Raw genomic sequence first — 25,000 nt, forward strand, 5'->3', positions numbered from 1 at the left:
CTGATTCATTTGGGATCAGATTAATTTGACTTGAATCATACGATGATCCGACCTGATTGATCTGACTCATAATTCATATGATATTCTATCAGACGTACTCAAAATATTTATAAAATGTTTAAATTAATCATTAGATCAAATGTATCATTTAGGTGTTGTTTATTCTGCTCATCCTAATTGATTCATTCGACTCGTCTGGGTCCTGCGCTTGTCCTGACTGACTGGAGACTCGATTCCAGTCTTTCAGTGTGTTTTGCTGTATAGATACACATGTACTATATACACACATATATGTGTGTGTGTGTGTGTGTGTGTGTGTGTGTTTATTACAGGATGGAGTTCCGTACATGGGTTCGAGTGCTGGTACTAACGTGGCCACTGTGAGTATAAACACCACTAACGACATGCCGATCGTTTACCCGCCGAGCTTCTCCGCCATCGGCCTCGTCCCGTTCAACATCAACCCTCACTACCTGGACACAGACCCTCACAGCAGGCACATGGGGGTCAGTATAGCCACGCCTACTCTGGGAACACTGTATGTGCACTGTATTTAATGTGTGTGTGTGTGTGTGTAGGAAACACGTGAGCAGAGAATAACTCAGTATCATGAGGAGCTGAACACACCGTGTGTGCTGGTGAGTATTCTCTCTCTCTCTCTCACACACACACACACACACACACACACACACACACACACACACACAGACAGATGGAGTAACCCTGTGTGACGTGTGTTCAGGGTCTGAGAGAAGGGTCCATGCTGCTGGTGAAAGGAAACACCGCCACGTTACTCGGCACCACCAGCGCCCGACTCTTCCAGCGGTAACGCCTACAGCTAACACACACCACAAATCTGTACACACACGACATACACACTTTATTCTCACATTCAGTCATTAGATCAGCAGGAGATGATCAAAGGATGTCTGTCTGTCTGTCAAACGAACCGTCTGTGATGGATGAGACAAACACACATTTAGTCTAAATGATTGTAGCCCGTGTTGTAAACACACCTTAATACTGACATTTACATTACCTTTATAATTAACCGTGTAATACAGATATATCATATCATATCATATCATATATCATATCTCATATCAATTCCCTGTAATGACCTGCTGTAATACACGGAGTGTGTTTTTCCCACAGGGGGAAGGAGGCGAGTGAACACCAGCCTGGATGTGATCTGAGCTTTCTCCTGACTGACACACACTAACTCATTAAAGAGCAGAACTGATTTATAAACCTGCAGCCAGCTGTAAGAATACAAATACTAATTTAAGACTAAAGTAAAAATATAAATGTGTGAAATAAAGTTTGTGAAATTAGTAAATTTCGACATTTCCCGGTGTGTATTGTTAAACAGATTTAACGTAATATCGAGTGTGACATTTAATCCTGCACAGTTCGTGAGCTGAGGATAAAATAAATTGTAGAGCATGTATATAAGGTCTATAAACGTTAATATACGTCTATTTTAAATGAATTAATGAACAAATTACAGTTTTTCAGGAGGAATAAAAATAACATTAATAACAAAGAGCAGAAATGTCGCACAGTTGTATTTTATTTTCCTGGCTAAACTCTGTTAGCTTCCAGTTTTTAGTTCTGAAACAGGTTTAACTTTTGGATATTTGTGCATTACTGAAACAGAACAACAGCGAGCCTGGAGGAGAACCCTGTGGGATGCCTTAATTAATTTATATGTTAACAAACTGCTTAAATTAAATTGATTTATTATCAGTTTAAAACCTGGACAAATACAGACTGATGACACACACACAAATGTGACTCCATTATTTATTTACTTTTAGACTCGTGAAAGTGTTACAGAAATAATCAAAATCTCACTTTGTAGGAAAAAATAAAAACAAACAAAAATCTAATCCTCAGTAGAGCGTGAAGAGCATAAGAGTAAGGATTAGAGTTGTAGTTACTGACATCGCACTTTAGACTCATAGAGAAAATCTAAATACTGTGACGCGGAGATGATTAGACTGTTTGGAGCGTTAATGTGACCCAATATGGGTGAAATCATCCGGCCAAGGTGACGGGGTTATTACAGGTCAGCATGTCGTACAGGACCATCAGGTACAAACAGTTACAAACACAGCTCATTAACAAGACCAACATAAACCTGTAATTTATCAGGCGGAGACACAAACGCTGGTCAAACTTCTCACAGATGGTGGACAGATATATTATCTTTTACATTGTTGTTAAATTTAATAAGAAAGAATTCATTAGAGTAAGAAAAATCTGGTTTCTGTAATAAAATAGATTTAATTCTGTGACATATTTTTCGTATAAAGATTTGTTGAACATAGCTACAGGTCGAATACGGGGAGGAAACAGGAAACCATAGTGCACTGCGACTACACGCTTACAGGAAGTAGTACACCATTAAACTGTAGGTTTTACACAGTGTTTAAATATTTCATTTTGCACAATTTCGTTGATTTTGTGGAAAACAATTAAAAACTGAAGACTAAACATCGGAGTGCGGAAGAGAGAGCTGCGTAACAGATTTAAAAATGAATAATATAATATTCACACACCGTTCCGGAGTAGGGTGCCTACATAGGGGGCGTGTTCAGGGCAGCAGATTGCAGGCGTGTCCCAGTAAAGTCAATCCCATAATGCAATTCTCCAGATCCATAAAGTGGCGTTGTTTAATTTTCACCGCAGCAGTTTTGAATATTTATGTCCTTCTGACATTTAATACTTTGTAAAATTTAATCCAGAACAACGAACAACACTAATGTATAAACTAGCACACACTACCATGACAACCATTTAAGAAATGCCCCATGTCCGGGCTATCGTTTGATCTTTTTTGCCGATTTGTGTAACCGTTATAATTTAGTAAACGTTAATTATTTTATAAGACTCCACGTTGCTATGGTAACAGACACAGACTCGTACAGAAATCTGACAAGGGTTAGTTACGGCGAAGGCGAATTCTAAAGACAATTCTAGAGAAATTTCCCATGTAGCTATTGATTAAACTGAACAGTGACGAGATGCTACGCCGCGGGTCGTCCTGAGTCGCCGCTTTCACACACCATGTAAGTCACTTCACTTCTCTCCTCAGCGCCCCCCCAGGAGTGATTTAATACAGCACTCCATTCCAACTCAGGAACATCTGTAACATCTGCAACATCTGCAACATCTGCAACATCTGCTTTCACAAAGTACTGAAGGAAAATCACGCAAAGTTCATTTAAAACACACATCGTTACATCATCAGAAGTTTATCGTACCTGTACGCGTTAGTATTCTGTGTAAATCTCTACTCCGTTATTCATGTGGACACTGTGGAGCTTTACCGCTCACACACACACACACACACACACACACACACACACACACAAAAATCAGCATGTGGTAATGTTTAACATGTCAGTGCAGTACAGGGAGGAATAAGCCAGTAACACACACACACACACACACACACACACACATCAGGTCTCAGTGCTCTTGTCTCCGTTCTCCTGAGGCTGGAGCTGCTCCTTCTCTGTCCCGTCCTCCTGTGGGGGGCGCACTCGCTTAAAGAAACCAAGCTGTAACACACACACACACACACACGCACGCACGCACGCACGCACGCACGCACGCACGCACGCACGCACACACGCACACACGCACACACGCACACACATTAAATGTAACATGGCAGCCGCAGTAACCACCACAGTAACCACCACAGGCCCCGCCCACAAACACACTCTAACCAATCAGCACACAGTCCCCGCCCACAAACACACTCTAACCAATCAGCACACAGTCCCCGCCCACAAACACACTCTAGTAAACTTTAGCTGCTTACCTTGTACATGATGAAGATGAGCAGCGCGAGGAGCAGCAGGCCGGCTAACACCGCTACCACCACCACCCAGATGGGGGCAGGCTGGGTCATCTCAGAGTTCACCCACACCACGCTGAGGCTCGCCTACACACACACACACACACACACACACACACAACAGCGTTATGTGCTAATGATTTACTATTAATAACTAAGCTGCAGCAGTTAATTTTAAAATGGACACACCCACAATTAACCATATATGGTACATAAAAGGAACTCAAATATATGTTTTTAAATATGTGATTAAGATCACGAGTGGGTGTGGCCTATTTGCTGATTAAACAGTTAGATGATTAACTTTTCTATAATATTTTCATAAACTAGGGATGTTCCTCTGAGAGTTCCTGTGAGAGTTCCTGTGAGTAATCACACACTCACGGTCGTGCTGTTAACCGGCAGCTCAAAGTCCAGGTTTTTGTACGGCATCTCGATCACGCTGAACGAAGCTGAAGACTTCACCACGTACGAGTGGTTCTGAACATCGGCCTAGGAATGAACACACACACACACACACACACACACACACACACACACACACACACACACACAGACTGATAAGACGTGAGTGACAGTAAAGCTGGTTTTATCCTTAGTGGTGCTTGCGAAGCTTCTGTCCAGTTTGTCGTGGACTCAAATCGGGCGGCTTATAACAGGGTTATGACTTCTGTAAGGGGGCAAAAACATACAACAGTAACTTCTATATGAACTTTGAACCTGACTGTGGATCCCACGGTCGTAGAGACTCGGGGGAGGGATCATTAAACTCAGGCAACCAATCAGTCTTACACATTTATCATGGTGCTCATAAGCCACGCCCCCTAGCAACATCGTTAGCATTCTGTTAGCATGATGCTAACAATATTAGCATGCTGCTAGCATTATGCTAACAATATTAACATGCTGCTAGCATTATGCTAACAATATTAGCATGCTGCTATCATTATGCTAACAATATTAGCATGCTGCTAGCCTGTTGCTAACAATATTAGCATGCTGCTAGCCTGTTGCTAACTTGATGCTAGCGTGATTTGCATGTTGCTAGCACGACTCCAATGTTTTGCCACAACAAGCACCGCTGACATTTTCCTCAGACATTGTACCGCTCTAGTTCACTATATACTGTATGACTGGTGAGGTTTTTAGTTTTTTTTTTTTTACTGTTTTACCTGCAGGAAGGTGGACACGGCCAGTCTGGAGTAAATGAAGAGGATTGCACTCTGACCTCGCTCCAAACGCCCAACCTGACACTTAATCTTCAAGCACTGCGCCTTCTCACAGTCCTGAGGAACAACAGAACCCGCAAACATTTCATATCTCAGTCACAAATAACAAATAAAAAGTCAAAAGTCATGGAGTAAATAAACGTTATGGGTGGCAACTCAAATCGAGTCAATGTTCCTAAGCTGCAGCTGCACGTCTGCGCCTCTGAGCCCGTTCTGACTTCTAGACTGATCCAGTAAGCTGCTTGGTTTCAAACATCTTCTGCTTTAAATAAAACAAGTTTCGGTGCCTTATTACCTTCTCCAGAGAGCTGGTGCTTTTAGTCCATGACCCAGTGTGAGTCTCTTTAGATAAAGGCTCTGAAAAAATGTCAAGTTCACTGAGGGAGGCTGGAATGCAACCTGTTCTTAAACCAAGTCCATAACTCAGATATGATAAAGGAGAACAGGAGCAGTCTCTATAAAACTTCTAAACGCTGGCTGACGACACATTATTAGAAACTGAAACTTGGGATTGATTGGAGGAGCAGCGACAGACTGGAGGTCAAATTGAGTAGCATCTCCTAGCATGTGGAGCTAACTGTCTGTTCGTGGACGCTGTGGTCAGTGGACGTGAATGTGATCGGTGATGGCCGTACCAGTGTGAGCATGTCGTGCTCATCCCTCTGCTCCTGCAGGTCTCGCCGGTGCACATGGCTCCGTACACGGCCCTCGGTCCGGTCGCCCGTCGAAACGCTCGTGTTCTTATTCCAGTACACGGGGTTCTGAAACAAACAGGCCACGCCCACTGATGATCACATTACAACACAGACACATTAGCATGTTTGCGTGTGTTTGTGTGTGTGTGTGTGTGTGTGTGTGATGTACCGTGACGTTGAGGGGGTTGATCTCGATGTCGGTGCTGCAGTTCATGGCTCCATCCACCTCGTACTTGGTGATGTAGAGCAGAGAGCCGTTGTTGTAGCGATACGGCCACTCCACGTCCAGCATGGCCTTTGAGAACGCACTCGGACCTTTGTTCCTCAACTACACACACACACACACACACACACACACACACACACAGTGTTTACTCTCATACTGTAGCTTATAGTTAAACATCTCTGACAACAAAACAACAGTTCTTTCAGTGAAACATACATTAAACCCATCAGAGATGTTCACCAGGTTAAAAGAAGTTCTTGAGAAGTTCCTATGCTCTCCTAACGATTAAAAATGCCTCAATGTTTCTATCAAAGTTTTGGAGTTCCTCAAACATGTTCTCTGGTCAAGAGTTTCTAAAATGTCCACATCGTTAGACATTTAAATCATTCACATGACGCATGTCTCAGTGATTCCTCAGAATATCTGCTTTTGTTCCAAGCTTCCTGAAAAAACAATTGTGCAAAAGTTGGTCCGAAAATTCAGACAGGTCCATAACAAAAAAGAAATTCTACACCAGTTAGTTCTGAGTAATCTGATTGGACTAGAGACATTCCACGAGTGGAGGTTGTAGAGAGTAACAGCACTGGGGAGAGTAACTCTATGTATCACTCGGCGTTTACACCCTACATAGTGCACTAGCTTTCCATTTAACACTATTTGGGATTCAACCCCAAAACCCTGAAGTCAATGGAGCTGATATTATAAAGTGTAAATATACAGTAAATCTGGTGAGTTTCTCAGGACTCTCCGTCACCTCGATGGTTTATTCTCCTCACCTTCTGGTTACAGACTAACACTAAGAGTTTAACACCACTCTCACCTCCTCGCTCGCTAACTGTCGATCACCAGCTCCACCATTACCTCATTTCCACTACACTTGTGCTGGTGCCAGGAGAACCGGCCCGCATTTACACTAGACAGGAGCTCAGCGGGAGCTGCATGATAATACGTCACAGGCCACGCCCACTAAACAGAAACGCCCATGGCCGAAGTCAGTTAACTGGTTATTCTCCAAACTAGTATGAAAATGTATTTCAGTATCCAAAAGCAGTTTATTCTACGTGTTATAACCACTGAAAGTCTTTCTTCAGTTTTTTTAGCTTATACACTATTTGGTCGGTTGTTCGTGTGAAGCCTGCGACTATTAGTTCTTCTCTTATTTCCTCATACACTTTTTTTTTTTCTCAATTAACATCAGCTATTATAGCTGAACTGCCTCCCACCCTACACACTGTATAAATGCAGATCATTTACTGCTTTCTGTTTCACCCAGATGAGGATGGGTTCCCTGTTGAGTCTGGTTCCTCTCAAGGTTTCTTCCTATTACCATCTCAGGGAGTTTTTCCTTGCCACTGTCGCCCTCGGCTCGTTCACCAGGGACAAACTGACCATTCTGATTCATACACACACATCTCACACACACACACACACACACATTTCATACAAACTTAAATAATTCTTCTGACTGTGTAAAGCTTCTTTGTGACAATGGAAATTGCTAAAAGCGCTATACAAATAAAATTGAATTGAATTTTTTTCTTAAAGCACTTTCCAATTTCTGCTGAATCTTGGCGAATGTCCAAAATGCCAAAAACGCTTTTGTTTCGTCCGCGCTCCACATTAACGGACTTTGAGTCTGCGTCATTTTTAAAAACCGCTCCCTATAACTCCGCCCACCGCTTGTGACGTCACAGGTTCTCGCAACTAGACCAGCAGAGAATTTTTTTTCTGTGGAAAAGCGCGGCACTGGTTCCAAAATTGGGAACCGGCACGGGAACCAGAGCAGTGGAAAAGGGGTACATGATATCCACCAGGTGTGTTTGTGGAACTGTTGTATACAAGCGATATCACACTCAAGATCGTGCTGTTGTACTGAATATCAGCACGGTTGTGACATCTTCAGTACTCAGGCTCGAGTCCTCGTGTGTACGGCCGCATCACAGCCGTGCTGATATACAGTACAACAGCACGACCTCGAGTGTAATATTGATTAATTATTAAAATGTATTAAGTTTTTGATTTCTTGAATGAAGTTCCTGGTAGAAACCGTCACCCTGGACACGTTTCAAGTTCCGGTGGAAACTGAAACAGCTTCTGAATTCTGTAAAAAGTCCCTGAGTTCCTGAAAAGTCTATGGGTTCCTGAGGTGGTTTCTCAGTTCCCCACACACACACACGCGCATACACACACACACACCTCGTAGATGTGCTGCACTAGTGGGCCGATGTCGTCCTCCACCACAGGGTTCTCTTTGGGCTGCCAATTAATGATGGGCAGGAACACCTGCTCTGGGGCAGAGGCACTGTGGCAACACACACACACACACACACACACACAGTTATTAATATTAGTAATATTATTATTATTATAATTACGACAGTGATCGTGTACGAGCGCGTCAGCATCTCACCCTCGGATCTCCACTTTAGCGAGCACAGCCAGCTTCGTTACCACGGTAACCAGGTTACTGCTGCTGTTATACTGATTGGAGCTGAGAACACAACAACATAGAGACTAAGATGAACCAGCAGGGGGCGCTAACACACCTCTAACACGTCTGTGTGTGGGTGTGGAGCGTAAGTTGACCAGGTGTGTGTGTGTGTGTGTGTTTATGAGGGGGGAGGACGGGGGACATACCACAAGCTCCTCCCTGAGTTGCATTACACAGAAAGAAAAGATGTAGGGCTATAATTATGTGTGTGTGTGTGTGTGTGTGTGTGTTTTACAGAACAGTCAGCAGTTCAGTGGTGAGTTTATTTGGCTGATCTGTGTTTGAGACAGAAAGAAAGAATACAAAATGGAAAACGTGTGTGTGTGTGTGTGTGTGTGTGTGTGTGTGTGTGTACCTCAGTATCTGTAGGTCAAACTTCACTGATGTGTCCTGCTCTGACAGCTGATGAACACTAAACCGTAAACCAGCCATGATCTGTCTCACACACACACACACACACACACACACACACACACACACACACACACACACACAAAACCCAACAGAAAAAGCCACATTTTACAATTTTTTATGACAGACTGAACCTCATTTAGTCGGCAGTACTCGTGTGTGTGTGTGTGTGTGTGTGTGTGTGTGTTTACCTTAGTTCCTCCTTTCATGGGGTTTCCCAGATCACACACCACTCTAGTCTGATTCTCCCTTTTATACGCACAGGAGAGCCGTGACAACGTCTAACACAACAACACACACACACACACACACACACACACACACACACACACACACACACACACACAGAGTCAGCATGAATGCATTTAAACCCACATCTTCATGTCTAGACTACGGATATTAAGCTTAACGCCAGATCACGTAAAGCCTCCTTTGTGGGTGGTTAAGTGTGTGTGTGTGTGTGTGTGTGTGTGTGTGTGTCTCACCTTACTGTTTCTCACCACACCTATGAAGTCAGCCTGAGGTGGGATGATGATGCTGAGCTCGGCCTCGTACGCTCCCTCACCGCGGTTCTCTGCCGTCACCTCCAGAGTCAGAGGACTATCGTCTCCGATGTAGATCTGCTTCTGCTCACTGGAACACAATCAGGGACACGGTACGGTATATACAGGTAACGTTCAGGAGTGGGGATCAAGTGGCGGCTGGACGAGGTGGGACTCGATGGACTGGGGACTCAACCTGTTGGGACTGCACATGGTGGGATTCAGCAAGGTGTTATTCAACAGAACAGGGACTTGGAAGGGTTTAAACTTGACCAAGTGGAACTCGTCAGAACAGGGACTTGGAAGGGTTTAGACTTGACCAAGTGGAACTCGTCAGAACAGGGACTTGGAAGGGTTTAGACTTGACCAAGTGGAACTCGTCAGAACAGGGACTTGGGTGGGTTTAAACTTGACCAAGTGGAACTCGTCAGAACAGGGACTTGGAAGGATTTAGACTTGACCAAGTGGAACTCGTCAGAACAGGGACTTGGGAGGGTTTAGACTTGACCAAGTGGAACTCGTCAGAACAGGGACTTGGGAGGGTTTAGACTTGACCAAGTGGAACTCGTCAGAACAGGGACTTGGGAGGGTTTAGACTTGACCAAGTGGAACTCGTCAGAACAGGGACTTGGAAGGGTTTAGATTTGACCAAGTGGAACTCGTCAGAACAGGGACTTGGAAGGATTTAGACTTGACCAAGTGGAACTCGTCAGAACAGGGACTTGGGTGGGTTTAGACTTGACCAAGTGGAACTCGTCAGAACAGGGACTTGGGTGGGTTTAAACTTGACCAAGTGGAACTCATCAGAACAGGGACTTGGGAGGGTTTAGACTTGACCAAGTGGAACTCGTCAGAACAGGGACTTGGGTGGGTTTAAACTTGACCAAGTGGAACTCGTCAGAACAGGGACTTGGAAGGATTTAGACTTGACCAAGTGGAACTCGTCAGAACAGGGACTTGGAAGGGTTTAGATTTGACCAAGTGGAACTCGTCAGAACAGGGACTTGGAAGGATTTAGACTTGACCAAGTGGAACTCGTCAGAACAGGGACTTGGGTGGGTTTAGACTTGACCAAGTGGAACTCGTCAGAACAGGGACTTGGGTGGGTTTAAACTTGACCAAGTGGAACTCGTCAGAACAGGGACTTGGGTGGGTTTAAACTTGATCAAGTGGAACTCATCAGAACAGGGACTTGGAAGGATTTAGACTTGACCAAGTGGAACTCATCAGAACAGGGACTTGGGAGGGTTTAGACTTGACCAAGTGGAACTCGTCAGAACAGGGACTTGGAAGGGTTTAGACTTGACCAAGTGGAACTCGTCAGAACAGGGACTTGGGTGGGTTTAGACTTGACCAAGTGGAACTCGTCAGAACAGGGACTTGGGTGGGTTTAGACTTGACCAAGTGGAACTCGTCAGAACAGGGACTTGGGTGGGTTTAAACTTGACCAAGTGGAACTCGTCAGAACAGGGACTTGGGTGGGTTTAAACTTGACCAAGTGGAACTCGTCAGAACAGGGACTTGGAAGGGTTTAGATTTGACCAAGTGGAACTCGTCAGAACAGGGACTTGGAAGGGTTTAGATTTGACCAAGTGGAACTCGTCAGAACAGGGACTTGGAAGGATTTAGACTTGACCAAGTGGAACTCGTCAGAACAGGGACTTGGGTGGGTTTAGACTTGACCAAGTGGAACTCATCAGAACAGGGACTTGGGTGGGTTTAAACTTGACCAAGTGGAACTCGTCAGAACAGGGACTTGGGTGGGTTTAAACTTGACCAAGTGGAACTCGTCAGAACAGGGACTTGGAAGGATTTAGACTTGACCAAGTGGAACTCATCAGAACAGGGACTTGGGAGGGTTTAGACTTGACCAAGTGGAACTCATCAGAACAGGGACTTGGGAGGGTTTAGACTTGACCAAGTGGAACTCATCAGAACAGGGACTTGGAAGGGTTTAGACTTGACCAAGTGGAACTCGTCAGAACAGGGACTTGGGTGGGTTTAGACTTGACCAAGTGGAACTCGTCAGAACAGGGACTTGGGTGGGTTTAGACTTGACCAAGTGGAACTCGTCAGAACAGGGACTTGGGTGGGTTTAAACTTGACCAAGTGGAACTCGTCAGAACAGGGACTTGGGTGGGTTTAAACTTGACCAAGTGGAACTCGTCAGAACAGGGACTTGGAAGGGTTTAGATTTGACCAAGTGGAACTCGTCAGAACAGGGACTTGGAAGGGTTTAGACTTGACCAAGTGGAACTCATCAGAACAGGGACTTGGAAGGGTTTAGACTTGACCAAGTGGAACTCATCAGAACAGGGACTTGGAAGGGTTTAGACTTGACCAAGTGGAACTCGTCAGAACAGGGACTTGGGTAGGTTTAGACTTGACCAAGTGGAACTCGTCAGAACAGGGACTTGGAAGGGTTTAGACTTGACCAAGTGGAACTGAAAAGAGCAGGGACTTGGGAGGGTTTGGACTTGGTAGGACTTGATGGGGCAGCAACTTGAGGTAGAGACTCCACAGGGTGGGGCTCTAATAAGGGGGGAACAAGGTGGGGGTCTGATGGGGCAGAGACTCAACGTGGTGGAGACTCCGCGGGGCAGGGATTTAAAGAGGTGGAAACTTGATTCAGCGAGGTAGAACTGATCAGACTGGGACATGACATGACAATTTGGGACTCAACAACATGCGATGAGTGTGTTTGTGTGTTTAGACTCACCTGACCACATCCAGTTTCAGGTCTGGTTTACAAATATTATCATCACCACAGTCCAACAGTATATGGGCCTGCAGAGCGCGCACACACACACACACACACACACAATTCTTATAATCCCCTTGTTTTGGTCTGTATATATATATATATATGAGACGGGTGAGTGGACGTTAGGGTGTGATTCAGTTATTAACTGTACACGGTCACGTAGAATAATTATACAGTGTACACCATGAGCACAAACACAGGATTAGCACTACACACTCTGTACACACTGAGCTAACACAGGATTAGCACTACACACTCTGTACACACTGAGCTAACACAGGATTAGCACTATTCAATTCAATTCAATTTTATTTGTATAGCGCTTTTAGCAATTTTTATTGCCGCAAAGCAGCTTTACATAGTCAAAAGAATTATTTAGGTTTGTATGAAATGTGAATTTGTATGAATCAAACTGGTCAGTTTGTCCCTGGTGAGCAAGCCGAGGGCGACAGTGGCAAGGAAAAACTCCCTGAGATGGTAATAGGAAGAAACCTTGAGAGGAACCAGACTCAACAGGGAACCCATCCTCATTTGGGTGAAACACAGAGCAGTAAATGATCTGCATTTATACAGTGTGTAGGGTGGGAGGCAGTTCAGCTATAATAGCTGATGTTAATTGATGTTAATATGGAGTCCAGGTAGTTATTGAAGACCCAAATAGACTTGTAAGAAGTTCCAGTCATGAACTATCGAACTGTCAAGTCCCCAGAGAAACAGTTGCCAACACCAGTCACTACACACTCTGTACACACTGAGCTAACACAGGATTAGCACTACACACTCTGTACACACTGAGCTAACACAGGATTAGCACTACACACTCTGTACACACTGAGCTAACACAGGATTAGCACTACACACTCTGTACACACTGAGCTAACACAGGATTAGCACTACACACTCTGTACACACTGAGCTAACACAGGATTAGCACTACACACTCTGTACACACTGAGCTAACACAGGATTAGCACTACACACTCTGTACACACTGAGCTAACACAGGATTAGCTCACCATCATGATAACGTTAATACAGAACATCTGGATAAACAACAGCTAACTACACTGGGAAACTGAATGAAGAAAGAAACTAAAATCAAAGCGACAAACGGAACGGAAATAAAAATAGAAAACAGAGAAAGAATACATCTGTTCTGTAACGTGTGTGTGTGTGTGTGTGTGTGTGTGTGTGTGTACACTATCCTGGGTTATATACCTGCTTGGTGACGTTGGCCGGGTTGGACTGGTCCAGGATTGGTTTCAGGCCCGTTTTATCTGCAGCGCTGTCGTAATCCAGACTGAACTCCATAAAGGTAGAGATGGGAGTGATCTTATCCCTGAACTCTGACTCATCCTACACACACACACACACACACACACACACACACACACACACACATCGTAAGAAAGAGAGTGAGAAGGAGTGAGCTCAGGCATGGGGAATGTGTGTGTGTGTGTGTGTGTGTGTGTGTGTTTTCATCTTTCACTCATTGCCTTTTCAGGTCAAATCTCCCTCTGAGTCTGTACTGTTTCATTTTCTGCCAAATAACATAGTTTTGTGTAATGTGTGTTTGTTTCTGTCCGTGTGTGTGTTTGTGTGTATTTGTGCATGTGTATTTGTATGTGTTTGTGTGTGTGTGTGTGTAAGGCATGGCACTACGGATGGGAAGATCCCAGGTTCAAACCCCACAACCCCCAAGTTGCCACTGTTGGGCCCCTGAGCGCGGCCCTTAACCCTCAACTGCTCAGATGTGTGATGAGATAAAAATGTAAGTCGCTCTGGATAAGAGTGTCTGCCAAATGATGTAATGTAGATGTAGTGAATGTGTTTATGTGTGTTTATTTGTGTGTGTGTGTGTGTGTGTGTTCTGTGCCATACACAGTATGAGGCTCAATTCACCCATTTTAAACTGTTCTTCGTTCAGGATTATTAACACTAATGAAAACTCAACACACACACACACACACAGACAGAGTAATAAAAACAGTGTAAAATGAAAGTACACACACACATACTGTTTCTAATTAATGATTAACCCACTACAGGGGTGTGTGTGAGAGACTGTTTCAGTGTGTGTGTGTGTGTGTGTGTGTGTGTGTGTGTGTGTGTGTCTCTCACTATAAGATAAGCCTGCAGCTCCTCACAGGACGCCGCTCCTCCGTTCGTCACACTCATGAACTTGGTGTACTGAGACAGACGGTTGTGGAGAAACAACACTCGCTTTATCGCTCCCTTCTGCTTCAGCCGGTCCAGAGTCAGGTCCACCTGGAACTCTACACACACACACACACACACACACACACACACACACACACACACACTCACAAATCTCATTTATTCTTTACACTTTGGCTCTTCACCCAGCACAATATAATAAGAGCTTCAAGTATAAAATGTGTGTGTGTGTGTGTGTGTGTGTGTGTGTGTGTGTGGTTTAGAGTCTGGTGGCTATTATATTTAGCCGGTCTCAGCATGACACAGTTTACTACATCCTCTCCCTCCTGCAGAGCAAATGTTTAAACCGCACGAAAATATATACGTACGTACATGTGTGTGTGTGTGTGTGTGTGTGTGTGTGTGTGTGTGTGTGTGTGCTTACTCAGAGTGGACGGTGCTCCTTTTCCGCTGGCCTTCAGGCAGTATTTCACCATGAAACTAACAACAGAAATTCATACATAAAACATTTAAATAAATATTCTACAAAATATTAAATAATAAACTTTTACCATCAGACAGTCTGAGTCTTGGAGCTCTGTATCTTTAACATTATTATTATTATTATTATTATTATTATTATTATCATCATTATTATTGTAACTATATTTTAAAATAATTTTATACATATACTGTATATACACATGAATGCTATTTTTTTTACACAAAGTATTAATTAAATGCAGTGATTATTGGAGCAGTGAGTGAGGGAGGGAGCAGTGAGGGAGTGAGTGAGGGAGTAGTAAGGGAGGGAGCAGTGAGTGAGGGAGGGAGCAGTGAGTGAGTGAGGGAGGGAGCAGTGAGGGAGTGAGTGAGGGAGTAGTGAGGGAGTGAGTGAGGGAGTAGTAAGTGAGGGAGTAGTGAGGGAGGGAGCAGTAAGTGAGGGAGGGAGCAGTGAGGGAGTGAGTGAGGGAGCAGTGAGGGAGTGAGTGAGGGAGCAGTGAGGGAGTGAGTGAGGGAGCAGTGAGGGAGTGAGTGAGGGAGTAGTGAGGGAGTGAGTGAGGGAGCAGTGAGTGAGGGAGCAGTGAGTGATGGAGGGAGCAGTGAGGGAGTGAGGGAGGGAGCAGTGAGTGAGGGAGCAGTGAGGGAGCAGTGAGGGAGCAGTGAGGGACTGAGGGAGGGGGTGAGGGAGTGAGGGAGGGGGTGAGGGAGTGAGGGAGGGGGTGAGTGAGGGAGTGAGTGAGTGAGGGAGGGAGGGAGTGAGTGAGGGAGGGAGTGAGGGAGGGAGCAGTGAGGGAGCAGTGAGGGAGGGAGGGAGCAGTGAGGGAGGGAGGGAGCAGTGAGGGAGTGAGTGAGGGAGTAGTGAGGAAGGGAGCAGTGAGGGAGGGAGGGAGCAGTGAGTGAGTGAGGGAGCAGTGAGGGAGGGAGCAGTGAGTGAGGGAGTGAGTGAGGGAGGGAGTGAGTGAGGGAGTGAGTAGTGAGGGAGGGAGGGAGTGAGTGAGTGAGTGAGGGAGTAGTGAGTGAGGGAGGGAGCAGTGAGGGAGTGAGGGAGGGAGCAGTGAGGGAGTGAGGGAGGGAGCAGTGAGGGAGTGAGGGAGGGAGCAGTGAGTGAGTGAGGGAGGGAGCAGTGAGTGAGTGAGGGAGGGAGCAGTGAGTGAGGGAGGGAGTGAGTAGTGAGGGAGGGAGTGAGTAGTGAGGGAGGGAGCAGTGAGGGAGTGAGGGAGGGAGTGAGTAGTGAGAGAGGGAGCAGTGAGGGAGTGAGTGAGGGAGTAGTGAGTGAGGGAGTAGTGAGGGAGGGAGCAGTGAGGGAGTGAGTGAGGGAGTAGTAAGGGAGGGAGCAGTGAGTGAGGGAGGGAGCAGTGAGGGAGTGAGTGAGGGAGTAGTGAGGGAAGGAGCAGTGAGTGAGGGAGGGAGCAGTGAGGGAGTGAGTGAGGGAGCAGTGAGGGAGTGAGTGAGGGAGCAGTGAGGGAGTGAGTGAGGGAGTAGTGAGGGAGTGAGTGAGGGAGCAGTGAGTGAGGGAGTAGTGAGGGAGTGAGTGAGGGAGCAGTGAGGGAGGGAGCAGTGAGTGATGGAGGGAGCAGTGAGGGAGTGAGGGAGGGAGCAGTGAGGGAGTGAGGGAGGGAGCAGTGAGGGAGTGAGTGAGTGAGGGAGGGGGTGAGTGAGTGAGGGAGCAGTGAGTGAGTGAGTGAGTGAGGGAGGGAGGGAGTGAGTGAGTGAGGGAGGGAGTGAGTGAGTGAGGGAGGGAGTGAGTGAGTGAGTGAGGGAGGGAGGGAGTGAGGGAGGGAGGGAGTGAGTGAGGGAGCAGTGAGGGAGCAGTGAGGGACTGAGGGAGGGGGTGAGGGAGGGGGTGAGGGAGGGGGTGAGGGAGTGAGGGAGTGAGGGAGGGAGGGAGTGAGTGAGGGAGGGAGTGAGGGAGGGAGCAGTGAGGGAGCAGTGAGGGAGGGAGGGAGCAGTGAGGGAGGGAGGGAGCAGTGAGGGAGTGAGTGAGGGAGTAGTGAGGAAGGGAGCAGTGAGGAAGGGAGGAAGCAGTGAGTGAGTGAGGGAGCAGTGAGTGAGGGAGTGAGTGAGGGAGTGAGTGAGGGAGGGAGTGAGTGAGGGAGTGAGTAGTGAGTGAGGGAGGGAGTGAGTGAGTGAGTGAGTGAGTGAGTGAGCAGTGAGAGAGTGAGGGAGCAGTGAGGGAGTGAGGGAGGGAGCAGTGAGTGAGGGAGGGAGCAGTGAGGGAGGGAGCAGTGAGGGAGTGAGTGAGGGAGGGAGCAGTGAGGGAGTGAGGAAGGGAGCAGTGAGGGAGGGAGGGAGCAGTGAGTGAGTGAGGGAGGGAGCAGTGAGTGAGGGAGTGAGGGAGGGAGTGAGTAGTGAGGGAGGGAGTGAGTAGTGAGGGAGGGAGCAGTGAGGGAGTGAGGGAGGGAGTGAGTAGTGAGAGAGGGAGCAGTGAGGGAGTGAGTGAGGGAGTAGTGAGTGAGGGAGTAGTGAGGGAGGGAGCAGTGAGGGAGTGAGTGAGGGAGTAGTGAGGGAGCAGTGAGGGAGGGAGGGAGCAGTGAGTGAGGGAGGGAGCAGTGAGTGAGGGAGTGAGTGAGGGAGTGAGTGAGGGAGTGAGTGAGAGAGTGAGTGAGGGAGTGAGTAGTGAGGGAGGGAGTAGTGAGGGAGGGAGCAGTGAGGGAGTGAGCAGTGAGGGAGTGAGTGAGGGAGTAGTGAGGGAGGGAGCAGTGAGGGAGTGAGTGAGGGAGTAGTGAGTGAGGGAGTGAGTGAGTGAGTGAGGGAGTGAGTGAGGGAGTAAGTGAGGGAGTGAGTAGTGAGGGAGAGAGCAGTGAGGGAGGGAGCAGTGAGGGAGTGAGTGAGGGAGTAGTGAGTGAGGGAGTAGTGAGTGAGGGAGCAGTGAGGGAGTGAGTGAGGGAGTGAGTAGTGAGGGAGGGAGCAGTGAGGGAGTGAGTGAGGGAGTAGTGAGGGAGGGAGCAGTGAGGGAGTGAGTGAGGGAGTAGTGAGGGAGTGAGTGAGGGAGTGAGTAGTGAGGGAGGGAGCAGTGAGGGAGTGAGTGAGGGAGTAGTGAGGGAGGGAGCAGTGAGGGAGTGAGTGAGGGAGTAGTGAGGGAGGGAGCAGTGAGGGAGTGAGTGAGGGAGTAGTGAGGGAGGGAGCAGTGAGTGAGTGAGTGAGGGAGTGAGTGAGGGAGTGAGTAGTGAGGGAGTGAGTGAGTGAGGGAGTGAGTGAGGGAGTGAGTAGTGAGGGAGTGAGTAGTGAGGGAGTGAGCAGTGAGGGAGTGAGTGAGGGAGTAGTGAGGGAGGGAGCAGTGAGGGAGTGAGTGAGGGAGTAGTGAGGGAGGGAGCAGTGAGGGAGTGAGTGAGGGAGTAGTGAGGGAGTGAGTGAGGGAGTGAGTAGTGAGGGAGGGAGCAGTGAGGGAGTGAGTGAGGGAGTAGTGAGGGAGGGAGCAGTGAGGGAGTGAGTGAGGGAGTAGTGAGGGAGGGAGCAGTGAGGGAGTGAGTGAGGGAGTAGTGAGGGAGGGAGCAGTGAGTGAGTGAGTGAGGGAGTGAGTGAGGGAGTGAGTGAGGGAGTGAGTGAGTGAGTAGTGAGGGAGTGAGTAGTGAGGGAGTGAGCAGTGAGGGAGTGAGTAAGGGAGTAGTGAGGGAGGGAGCAGTGAGGGAGTGAGTGAGGGAGTAGTGAGGGAGGGAGCAGTGAGGGAGTGTGGATGCACTTTAAAAAATTGAGGCTTTGAAACCGTATGATGTAATTGTCCGGTTTCAGAAAAACCAAATGTCTCTTTGTTGCTCTTGTTTGCACATTTGCACTTTATGTTGTCTGTAAAAAACCCTGTAGATATTCTTCCTTAGTTAGTGTCTGTTAATTTATGTTGTAATTTATGTTGTAATTTATGTTGTAAGTTATGTTGTAAGTTATGTTGTAAGTTATGTTGTAAGTTATGTTGTAAGTTATGTTAGGTCTCTCTGTCTTGTCTCCACTAACCAGGTAACGAGGCCTCTCAGTTAGCTAGTTTAGTTATTCTGTTAATGTATGTTGTAATTTTATGTTTAGATGTAGAATGTTGTATGTAGCACCTCGGTCCTGAAGGAACGTTGTTTCCTGTCATTGTGTTCTAACTGTAACTGGTTTTACCAACAAATAAAACTGAATTAAATAGTGAGTGAGTGAGACACTGACCAGGACACCATGGAGACGGGCGCGGTTCCAGGAAGGGGGCAGGTTTTATTCTCCAGACTGAGGATCTGTGGAGTTACATCCAGGGTGGAGTTTACACTGATCACCGGCCGAGCCCTGAGACACACACACACACACACACACACACACACAGATACATATATACATTGCTTCCTAGTGTGACAGAATCTCACCTAGCTTCTTTCTATATGCCTTTGTGTGTGTGTGTGTGTGTGAGAGAGGGTGTGTGTGTGTGTGTGTGAGGGTGTGTTCTTTTTAACATGAGCAATAACTTCTACAGCAAACTTCACTAATAGGCTGTAAAGTTAAAGGACACACTGAGGGTTAATGAAAAACATGTGTGTGTTGTGTGTGTGTTAAACACTGTTTAATACCTGTAAAGAATGGCTTTGTCAGCTCCAAACACACCCACCACCAGATCTGTATACAGACACACACACACACACACACAATAACAGCACATATTACACAGAAATGAATAAATTAATTGACATACATCAGGTGTGTGTGCGCTTGTGTGTGTGTGTTACCCGGGTAGCCGTTCTGGTCGATGTCCATGGCACCGTGCATGGCGTAACCGAAGCTGGGAGGCGGTGAGGTCGACGCCCACTTTCCCTCCAAGACCTGAGAGGGCTGAGGGTCGACCCCGCCCACTCCCCCGTTATACACGTACACCAGGCCCTGTCGAGAGGAACCACCGTATGGAGCAGACACCGCCACGTCTGGACCGGAGACACAGAGACACACACACACACACACACTCATCAACACACTGAGATTTAATCAGCCATTACAGATCCCCCCTGTGTGTGTGTGTGTGTGCGTGTGTGTGTGTGTCACCGTTGAAGCCGTCCCCGTCCAGGTCCCCCAGGCTGGTGATGGAGCTGCCGAAGCGAGAGTAGATCTCAGAGCCGGTGAGTTTGAGAGGAGGCTGGAAGGAGAAGCCGCCGCTCGACAGGTAGACGTACACCTGACCCACCTCACGCAGCTTCCCGTCTGAGCCACGCTCCATAAACAGAGGAGCTCCCACAAACAGGTCCACCTTCCTGTACACACACACACACACACACACACACATCTCTGTTACTACTGCTTGTTAACCAAGAAGGTATATTAGAAAATAATAAGTAATAAAAGACACAATTAAAAGAGGAGGAGGAAGAGGAGGAGGAGAAAGAGAGGAAGAGGAGGAGAAAGAGAGGAGGAGGAGGAGGAGGAAGAGGAGGAGAAAGAGAGGAGGAGGAGGAGGAAGAGGAGGTGGAGAAAGAGAGGAAGGGGAGGAGGAGGAAGAGGGAAGGGGGGAGGAGGTGAAAGAAAGGAAGAGGAGGTGGAGAAAGAGGGAAGAGGGGGAGGATGAAGTGATGGAGAAGGAGGAAAAAGAGAGGAAGAGGAGGAAGAGGGGGTGAAGTGGAGGAGGAGGAGGAGAAAGAAAGACAGGAAGAGGAAGAGGGGAGGGGGAGGAGTCTGACCCGTCATTGTTGATGTCTGTTGCAGCGACTGCGTTTCCAAAATACGCCGCCATCTGTAACATCAAGTCTGTTATCACTACAGATTTAGTCACACACACACACAGACACACACACACACATACACTCACACCCCTGTGTTTATCAGTATATACTGAACTGACTGCCTGTCACTCCACCTGTCACTTGTCTGTCTTACCTTGCCTGCCATCACCTGTCTGCCTGTCCACCTGTCTGTCACTCTATCTGTCTGTCACTCTATCTGTCTGTCTGCCTGTCTGTCTGTCTGATTTCTGTTTAACCCATCCCCCGTACCTGTGGTGTACACTCCCACACTCCTGACTCCGCCCTTCACCCCCCCCCCGACACCTGTCTGTCTGTTCCTCACCTGCAGGCCGGTGAAGTTCACTGCCGAGGCCATGGTCTTCCCGTTAAAGACGTTCACCTGTGGGACAGGAAGTAATGGGGCGTCAACAGGATGTCCATATAAGGACTGAGGGAGGATGTGAGGTCATTAGTAAACAGTGCACTCACGTAGCCCAGAGCCTTCTCTCCTCTCGGAACACCGGTGGCGTAATCTACAGAACACACGCAGTGAGAGTAAACATAAACAAAAACACAAACAGCAAAACAAAAAAATATAATTTGATCTAAATTATAAATATCTACAAATTGAAGCACAGTGACGTCCTTACCGTCCACACCGTCCTCATTAAAATCTCCTATTGCCACAGAGTAACCTACACACACACACACACACACACACACACACACACACACAGGTTACAAGTATAATTCCTGATTTTACACATTTCTTTTATTTCTTTCTCTCTTGCCTTAATGTTTTTTCTTTTCTTTTTAATATATATTTTTTATTAATTCCTCTATTTATTTTTTTAAACATAAATATAAAGTAATTAACAACAAATTAATTCTTTATTCTTTTCTCTTTAATTGCACTGTAAGTGGAGTTGATCTATTTCTTTCTTTCTCTCCTTTCTGTTTGTGTGTGAGTGAGTGTGTGTGAGTGTGTGTGTGTGTATGTGTGAGTGTGAGTGTGTATGTGTGTGTGTGTGTGTGTGTGTGTTACCGAGGTAGCTGTCGTCGTACTGTGCGCTGGCTGAGCCTGTGAGCATCTGTTTACTGTACTTGGTGGTTAATTCTTTACTGAGGTGACTGAGGACCTCGGAGATATCATCTGAGATCAACTGACCTGAGGAGAGAGTACACCTCCAACATTACACGCACACGCACTCACGCGCGCACTCTCACACACGCGCGCGCGCACTCTCACACACGCGCGCGCGCACTCTCACACACGCGCGCGCGCACTCTCACGCGCGCGCGCACTCTCACGCGCGCGCGCACTCTCACACGCGCGCGCACTCTCAGACACACACACACACTCACAGACACACACACACACTCACAGACACACACACACACTCACAGACACACACACACACAGTAACACAGTGAGACTGGAGTCACTCACCCTGCCAGTAAAAACTCCCTGGACCTCCAAGCACCACTCGTTTATTCTAACAGGGAAAGAAGAAGAGGAGGGGATGTGTTCAGGACAAAACACACACACACAGACACACAGACACAGACACACACACAATCTACTTTCTTCTGACCAATCAGGACCCATGGAGGAGAAACGTCTGAGGTGGAAACACAAGTCTCATTACTGTGAGGTGAAAATAAGATTTACAGGAAACGGACGAGCTCATCACCATGGCAACGCCAATCTCTCTCCCTTTGAGATCGTCTGATTTACACTGAAAAAAGAGACGCAGCGAGGACAGAAAACTAGTCCCTGCGTTTTCATGTTTTTGTTGTTTCACTTATTCCTTTTATCTCGTCACAGTTTTTTCTGTCCTTTTATTTGTATCTTTTCTTCATACATTCATTTTCAGCATATCTGTTTTTAATTCTTTGTTCAGCTCTGTTTATTTTCTCACACCTCCTTTTCTTTAATTATTATTTTTTATCATAACTTTTTACCTCATTATATTTTTCACTCCCTTACTTTCACGTTTTTATTCTTTCTTTCTTTCTTTCTTTCTTATACTCCAATAGGCTTAAATTTTAGGTTCCCTTTTGGATAATTTTTTCTACTGATTTTATTTATCATTCTTGTTTATTTTTTCTCGTGATCTTTATTATTTTCATGATTAGAGAGTTTTTGTTCTTTTCCTCTCTCTCTCGTTTTTTCTCCTCCTTTTCTCTCTCTCTCCTTTATTTGTTTGTTCCTCTTAGCGAGGCTCCTAATTGGTCAGATGCTGTAAGTCTCATTATGACCTGATTAGGAATTTAAATGTAAACTGGATTATTGTAACAGACGGTGTAACTGTAGACGTTTGTTATAAACACATTAATGTAGATGTTTATTATACCTTCACTATATCAGCACTGAAGCCGGCCTGGCAGAAGCCCTGTCCCTCAGGAGTGGCTGAACCTGCCTCACACACACACACACACACACACACACACACACACACACACACACAGACAGACAGACAGACACAGACACAGTATGAGGAATTCAGTCAGACAGAGACACTGCATGTGATGTGTGTGTAGTGTGTGGTGTGTGTATTGTGTAGTGTGTGTATGTAGTGTGTAATGTGTGTGTGTGTGTGTAGAGTGTGTGTGTAGTGTGTCTGTAGTGTATGTGGTGGTTGTAGTGTGTGTGTGTGTAATGTGTCTGAAGTAAGTGAAGTGTGTAGTGTGTGTGTAGCGTGTAGTGTGTAATGTCTGTAGTGTATGTAGTGTGTAGTGTGTGTGTAGTGTGTAATGTGTGTGTGTGTGTGTGTGTGTGTGTGTGTGTGTGTGTGTGTGTAGTGTGTGTAGTGTGTGTCTGTAGTTAGTGTGTACGTGTATTGTGTGGTGTGTGTGTTGTGTGTGTGTGTTGTGTGTGTGTAGTGTGGGTGTGTAGTGTGTGTGTAGTGTGGGTGTGTAGTGTGTGTGTAGTGTGGGTGTGTAGTGTATAATGTGTAGTGTGTGTGTATGTAGTGTGTAGTGTGTGTGTGTGTGTAGTGTGTGTAATGTGTGTCTGTAGTTAGTGTGTGTAGTGTGTACGTGTATTGTGTGGTGTGTGTGTTGTGTGTGTGTGTTGTGTGTGTGTAGTGTGGGTGTGTAGTGTGTGTGTAGTGTGGGTGTGTAGTGTATAATGTGTAGTGTGTGTGTATGTAGTGTGTAGTGTGTGTGTGTGTGTAGTGTGTGTAGCGTGTGTGTGTAGTGTGTGTAGCGTGTGTGTGTAGTGTGTGTAGCGTGTGTGTGTAGTGTGTGTAGCGTGTGTGTGTAGTGTGTGTAGCGTGTGTGTAGCGTGTGTGTAGCGTGTGTGTAGCGTGTGTGTAGCGTGTGTGTAGCGTGTGTGTAGCGTGTGTGTAGCGTGTGTGTAGCGTGTGTGAAGCGTGTGTGTAGCGTGTGTGAAGCGTGTGTGTAGCGTGTGTGAAGCGTGTGTGTAGCGTGTGTGAAGCGTGTGTGTAGCGTGTGTGAAGCGTGTGTGTAGCGTGTGTGTAGTGTGTGTAGCGTGTGTGTAGTGTGTGTGTAGTGTGTGTGTGGTGTGGTGTATAGTGTGTGTGGTGTGTGTGTAGTGTATGTGTAGTGTGTGTGTAGCGTGGTGTAGTGTGTGTGTGTGTGTGTGTGTGTGTAGTGTGTGTGTGTGTGTGTGTGTAGTGTGTGTGTGTGTGTGTAGTGTGTGTGTGTAGTGTGTGTGTGTAGTGTGTGTGTGTGTGTAGTGTGTGTGTGTGTGTGTGTATAGTGTGTGTGTGTGTGTGTATAGTGTGTGTGTGTGTAGTGTGTAGTGTGTGTGTAGTGTGTGTGTGTGTGTAGTGTGTGTGTGTATAGTATGTGTGTGTGTGTATAGTGTGTGTGTGTAGTGTGTGTATAGTGTGTAGTGTGTGTGTATAGTGTGTGTAGTGTGTGTGTATAGTGTGTGTGTGTGTGTGTAGTGTGTGTAGTGTGTGTGTGTAGCGTGTGTGTGTGTAGTGTGTGTGTGTGTGTGTAGTGTGTGTGTGTGTGTAGTGTGTGTGTGTGTGTAGTGTGTGTGTGTGTGTGTAGTGTGTGTGTGTAGTGTGTGTAGTGTGTGTGTGTGTGTGTAGTGTGTGTGTGTAGTGTGTGTAGTGTGTGTGTATATGTGTGTGTGTGTGTGTGTAGTGTGTGTAGAGTGTGTAGTGTGTGTTGTGTGTGTGTAGTGTGTGTGTATAGTGTGTGTGTGTGTGTAGTGTGTGTGTAGAGTGTGTAGTGTGTGTGTGTAGTGTGTGTGTAGTGTGTGTGTGTGTGTAGTGTGTGTAGTGTGTGTGTGTGTGTGTGTGTGTATAGTGTGTATAGTGTGTGTTTAGTGTGTAGTGTGTGTAGTGTGTGTGTGTAGTGTGTGTGTGTGTGTAGTGTGTGTTACCAGAGCGACAGGGAGAATATTCCACCACAGTGGAGCCTTTCTTCAGGTAACACGTCCCGACAGGTTCACGTTCCT

General features: G+C 46.6%; 2 protein-coding genes across 3 annotated transcripts in view; one reads left to right on the forward strand and one right to left on the reverse strand.

Annotated features, from left to right (window-relative positions):
• Nucleotides 1-1,342, forward strand: part of si:dkey-69o16.5 (Alpha-aspartyl dipeptidase-like) — a 5,575-nt gene extending 4,233 nt beyond the window's left edge. For both annotated transcript variants that reach the window (XM_053495882.1, XM_053495884.1), the window contains exons 6-9: nt 333-506; nt 579-638; nt 743-825; nt 1,156-1,342. In XM_053495882.1, coding sequence (XP_053351857.1) covers nt 333-506; nt 579-638; nt 743-825; nt 1,156-1,222 — 384 coding nt within the window. In that variant the 3' untranslated portion in view covers nt 1,223-1,342. The remainder of the gene's footprint in view (nt 1-332; nt 507-578; nt 639-742; nt 826-1,155) is intronic.
• A 450-nt stretch (nt 1,343-1,792) lies between these two features.
• itgav (integrin, alpha V) overlaps nt 1,793-25,000 on the reverse strand; it is a 27,178-nt gene continuing 3,970 nt past the window's right edge. Inside the window, exons 4-30 of the mRNA XM_053495880.1 lie at nt 24,926-25,000; nt 22,920-22,981; nt 22,013-22,058; nt 21,608-21,730; nt 21,213-21,257; nt 21,052-21,095; nt 20,906-20,962; nt 20,521-20,573; nt 19,892-20,097; nt 19,582-19,773; nt 19,426-19,471; nt 19,034-19,147; nt 14,832-14,887; nt 14,351-14,505; nt 13,448-13,585; nt 12,185-12,252; nt 9,409-9,556; nt 9,115-9,204; nt 8,868-8,947; nt 8,432-8,512; nt 8,218-8,323; nt 5,965-6,123; nt 5,736-5,861; nt 5,044-5,157; nt 4,256-4,363; nt 3,836-3,958; nt 1,793-3,569 (exon numbers count right to left, since the gene is read on the reverse strand). The exon at nt 24,926-25,000 is cut by the window's right edge and continues 40 nt beyond it. Coding sequence (XP_053351855.1) covers nt 3,471-3,569; nt 3,836-3,958; nt 4,256-4,363; nt 5,044-5,157; nt 5,736-5,861; nt 5,965-6,123; nt 8,218-8,323; nt 8,432-8,512; nt 8,868-8,947; nt 9,115-9,204; nt 9,409-9,556; nt 12,185-12,252; nt 13,448-13,585; nt 14,351-14,505; nt 14,832-14,887; nt 19,034-19,147; nt 19,426-19,471; nt 19,582-19,773; nt 19,892-20,097; nt 20,521-20,573; nt 20,906-20,962; nt 21,052-21,095; nt 21,213-21,257; nt 21,608-21,730; nt 22,013-22,058; nt 22,920-22,981; nt 24,926-25,000 — 2,714 coding nt within the window. The 3' untranslated portion in view covers nt 1,793-3,470. The remainder of the gene's footprint in view (nt 3,570-3,835; nt 3,959-4,255; nt 4,364-5,043; nt 5,158-5,735; nt 5,862-5,964; nt 6,124-8,217; nt 8,324-8,431; nt 8,513-8,867; nt 8,948-9,114; nt 9,205-9,408; nt 9,557-12,184; nt 12,253-13,447; nt 13,586-14,350; nt 14,506-14,831; nt 14,888-19,033; nt 19,148-19,425; nt 19,472-19,581; nt 19,774-19,891; nt 20,098-20,520; nt 20,574-20,905; nt 20,963-21,051; nt 21,096-21,212; nt 21,258-21,607; nt 21,731-22,012; nt 22,059-22,919; nt 22,982-24,925) is intronic.

Source organism: Clarias gariepinus, chromosome 5 (assembly GCF_024256425.1).
Source record: "Clarias gariepinus isolate MV-2021 ecotype Netherlands chromosome 5, CGAR_prim_01v2, whole genome shotgun sequence".
NCBI classification, from domain to species: domain Eukaryota; kingdom Metazoa; phylum Chordata; class Actinopteri; order Siluriformes; family Clariidae; genus Clarias; species Clarias gariepinus.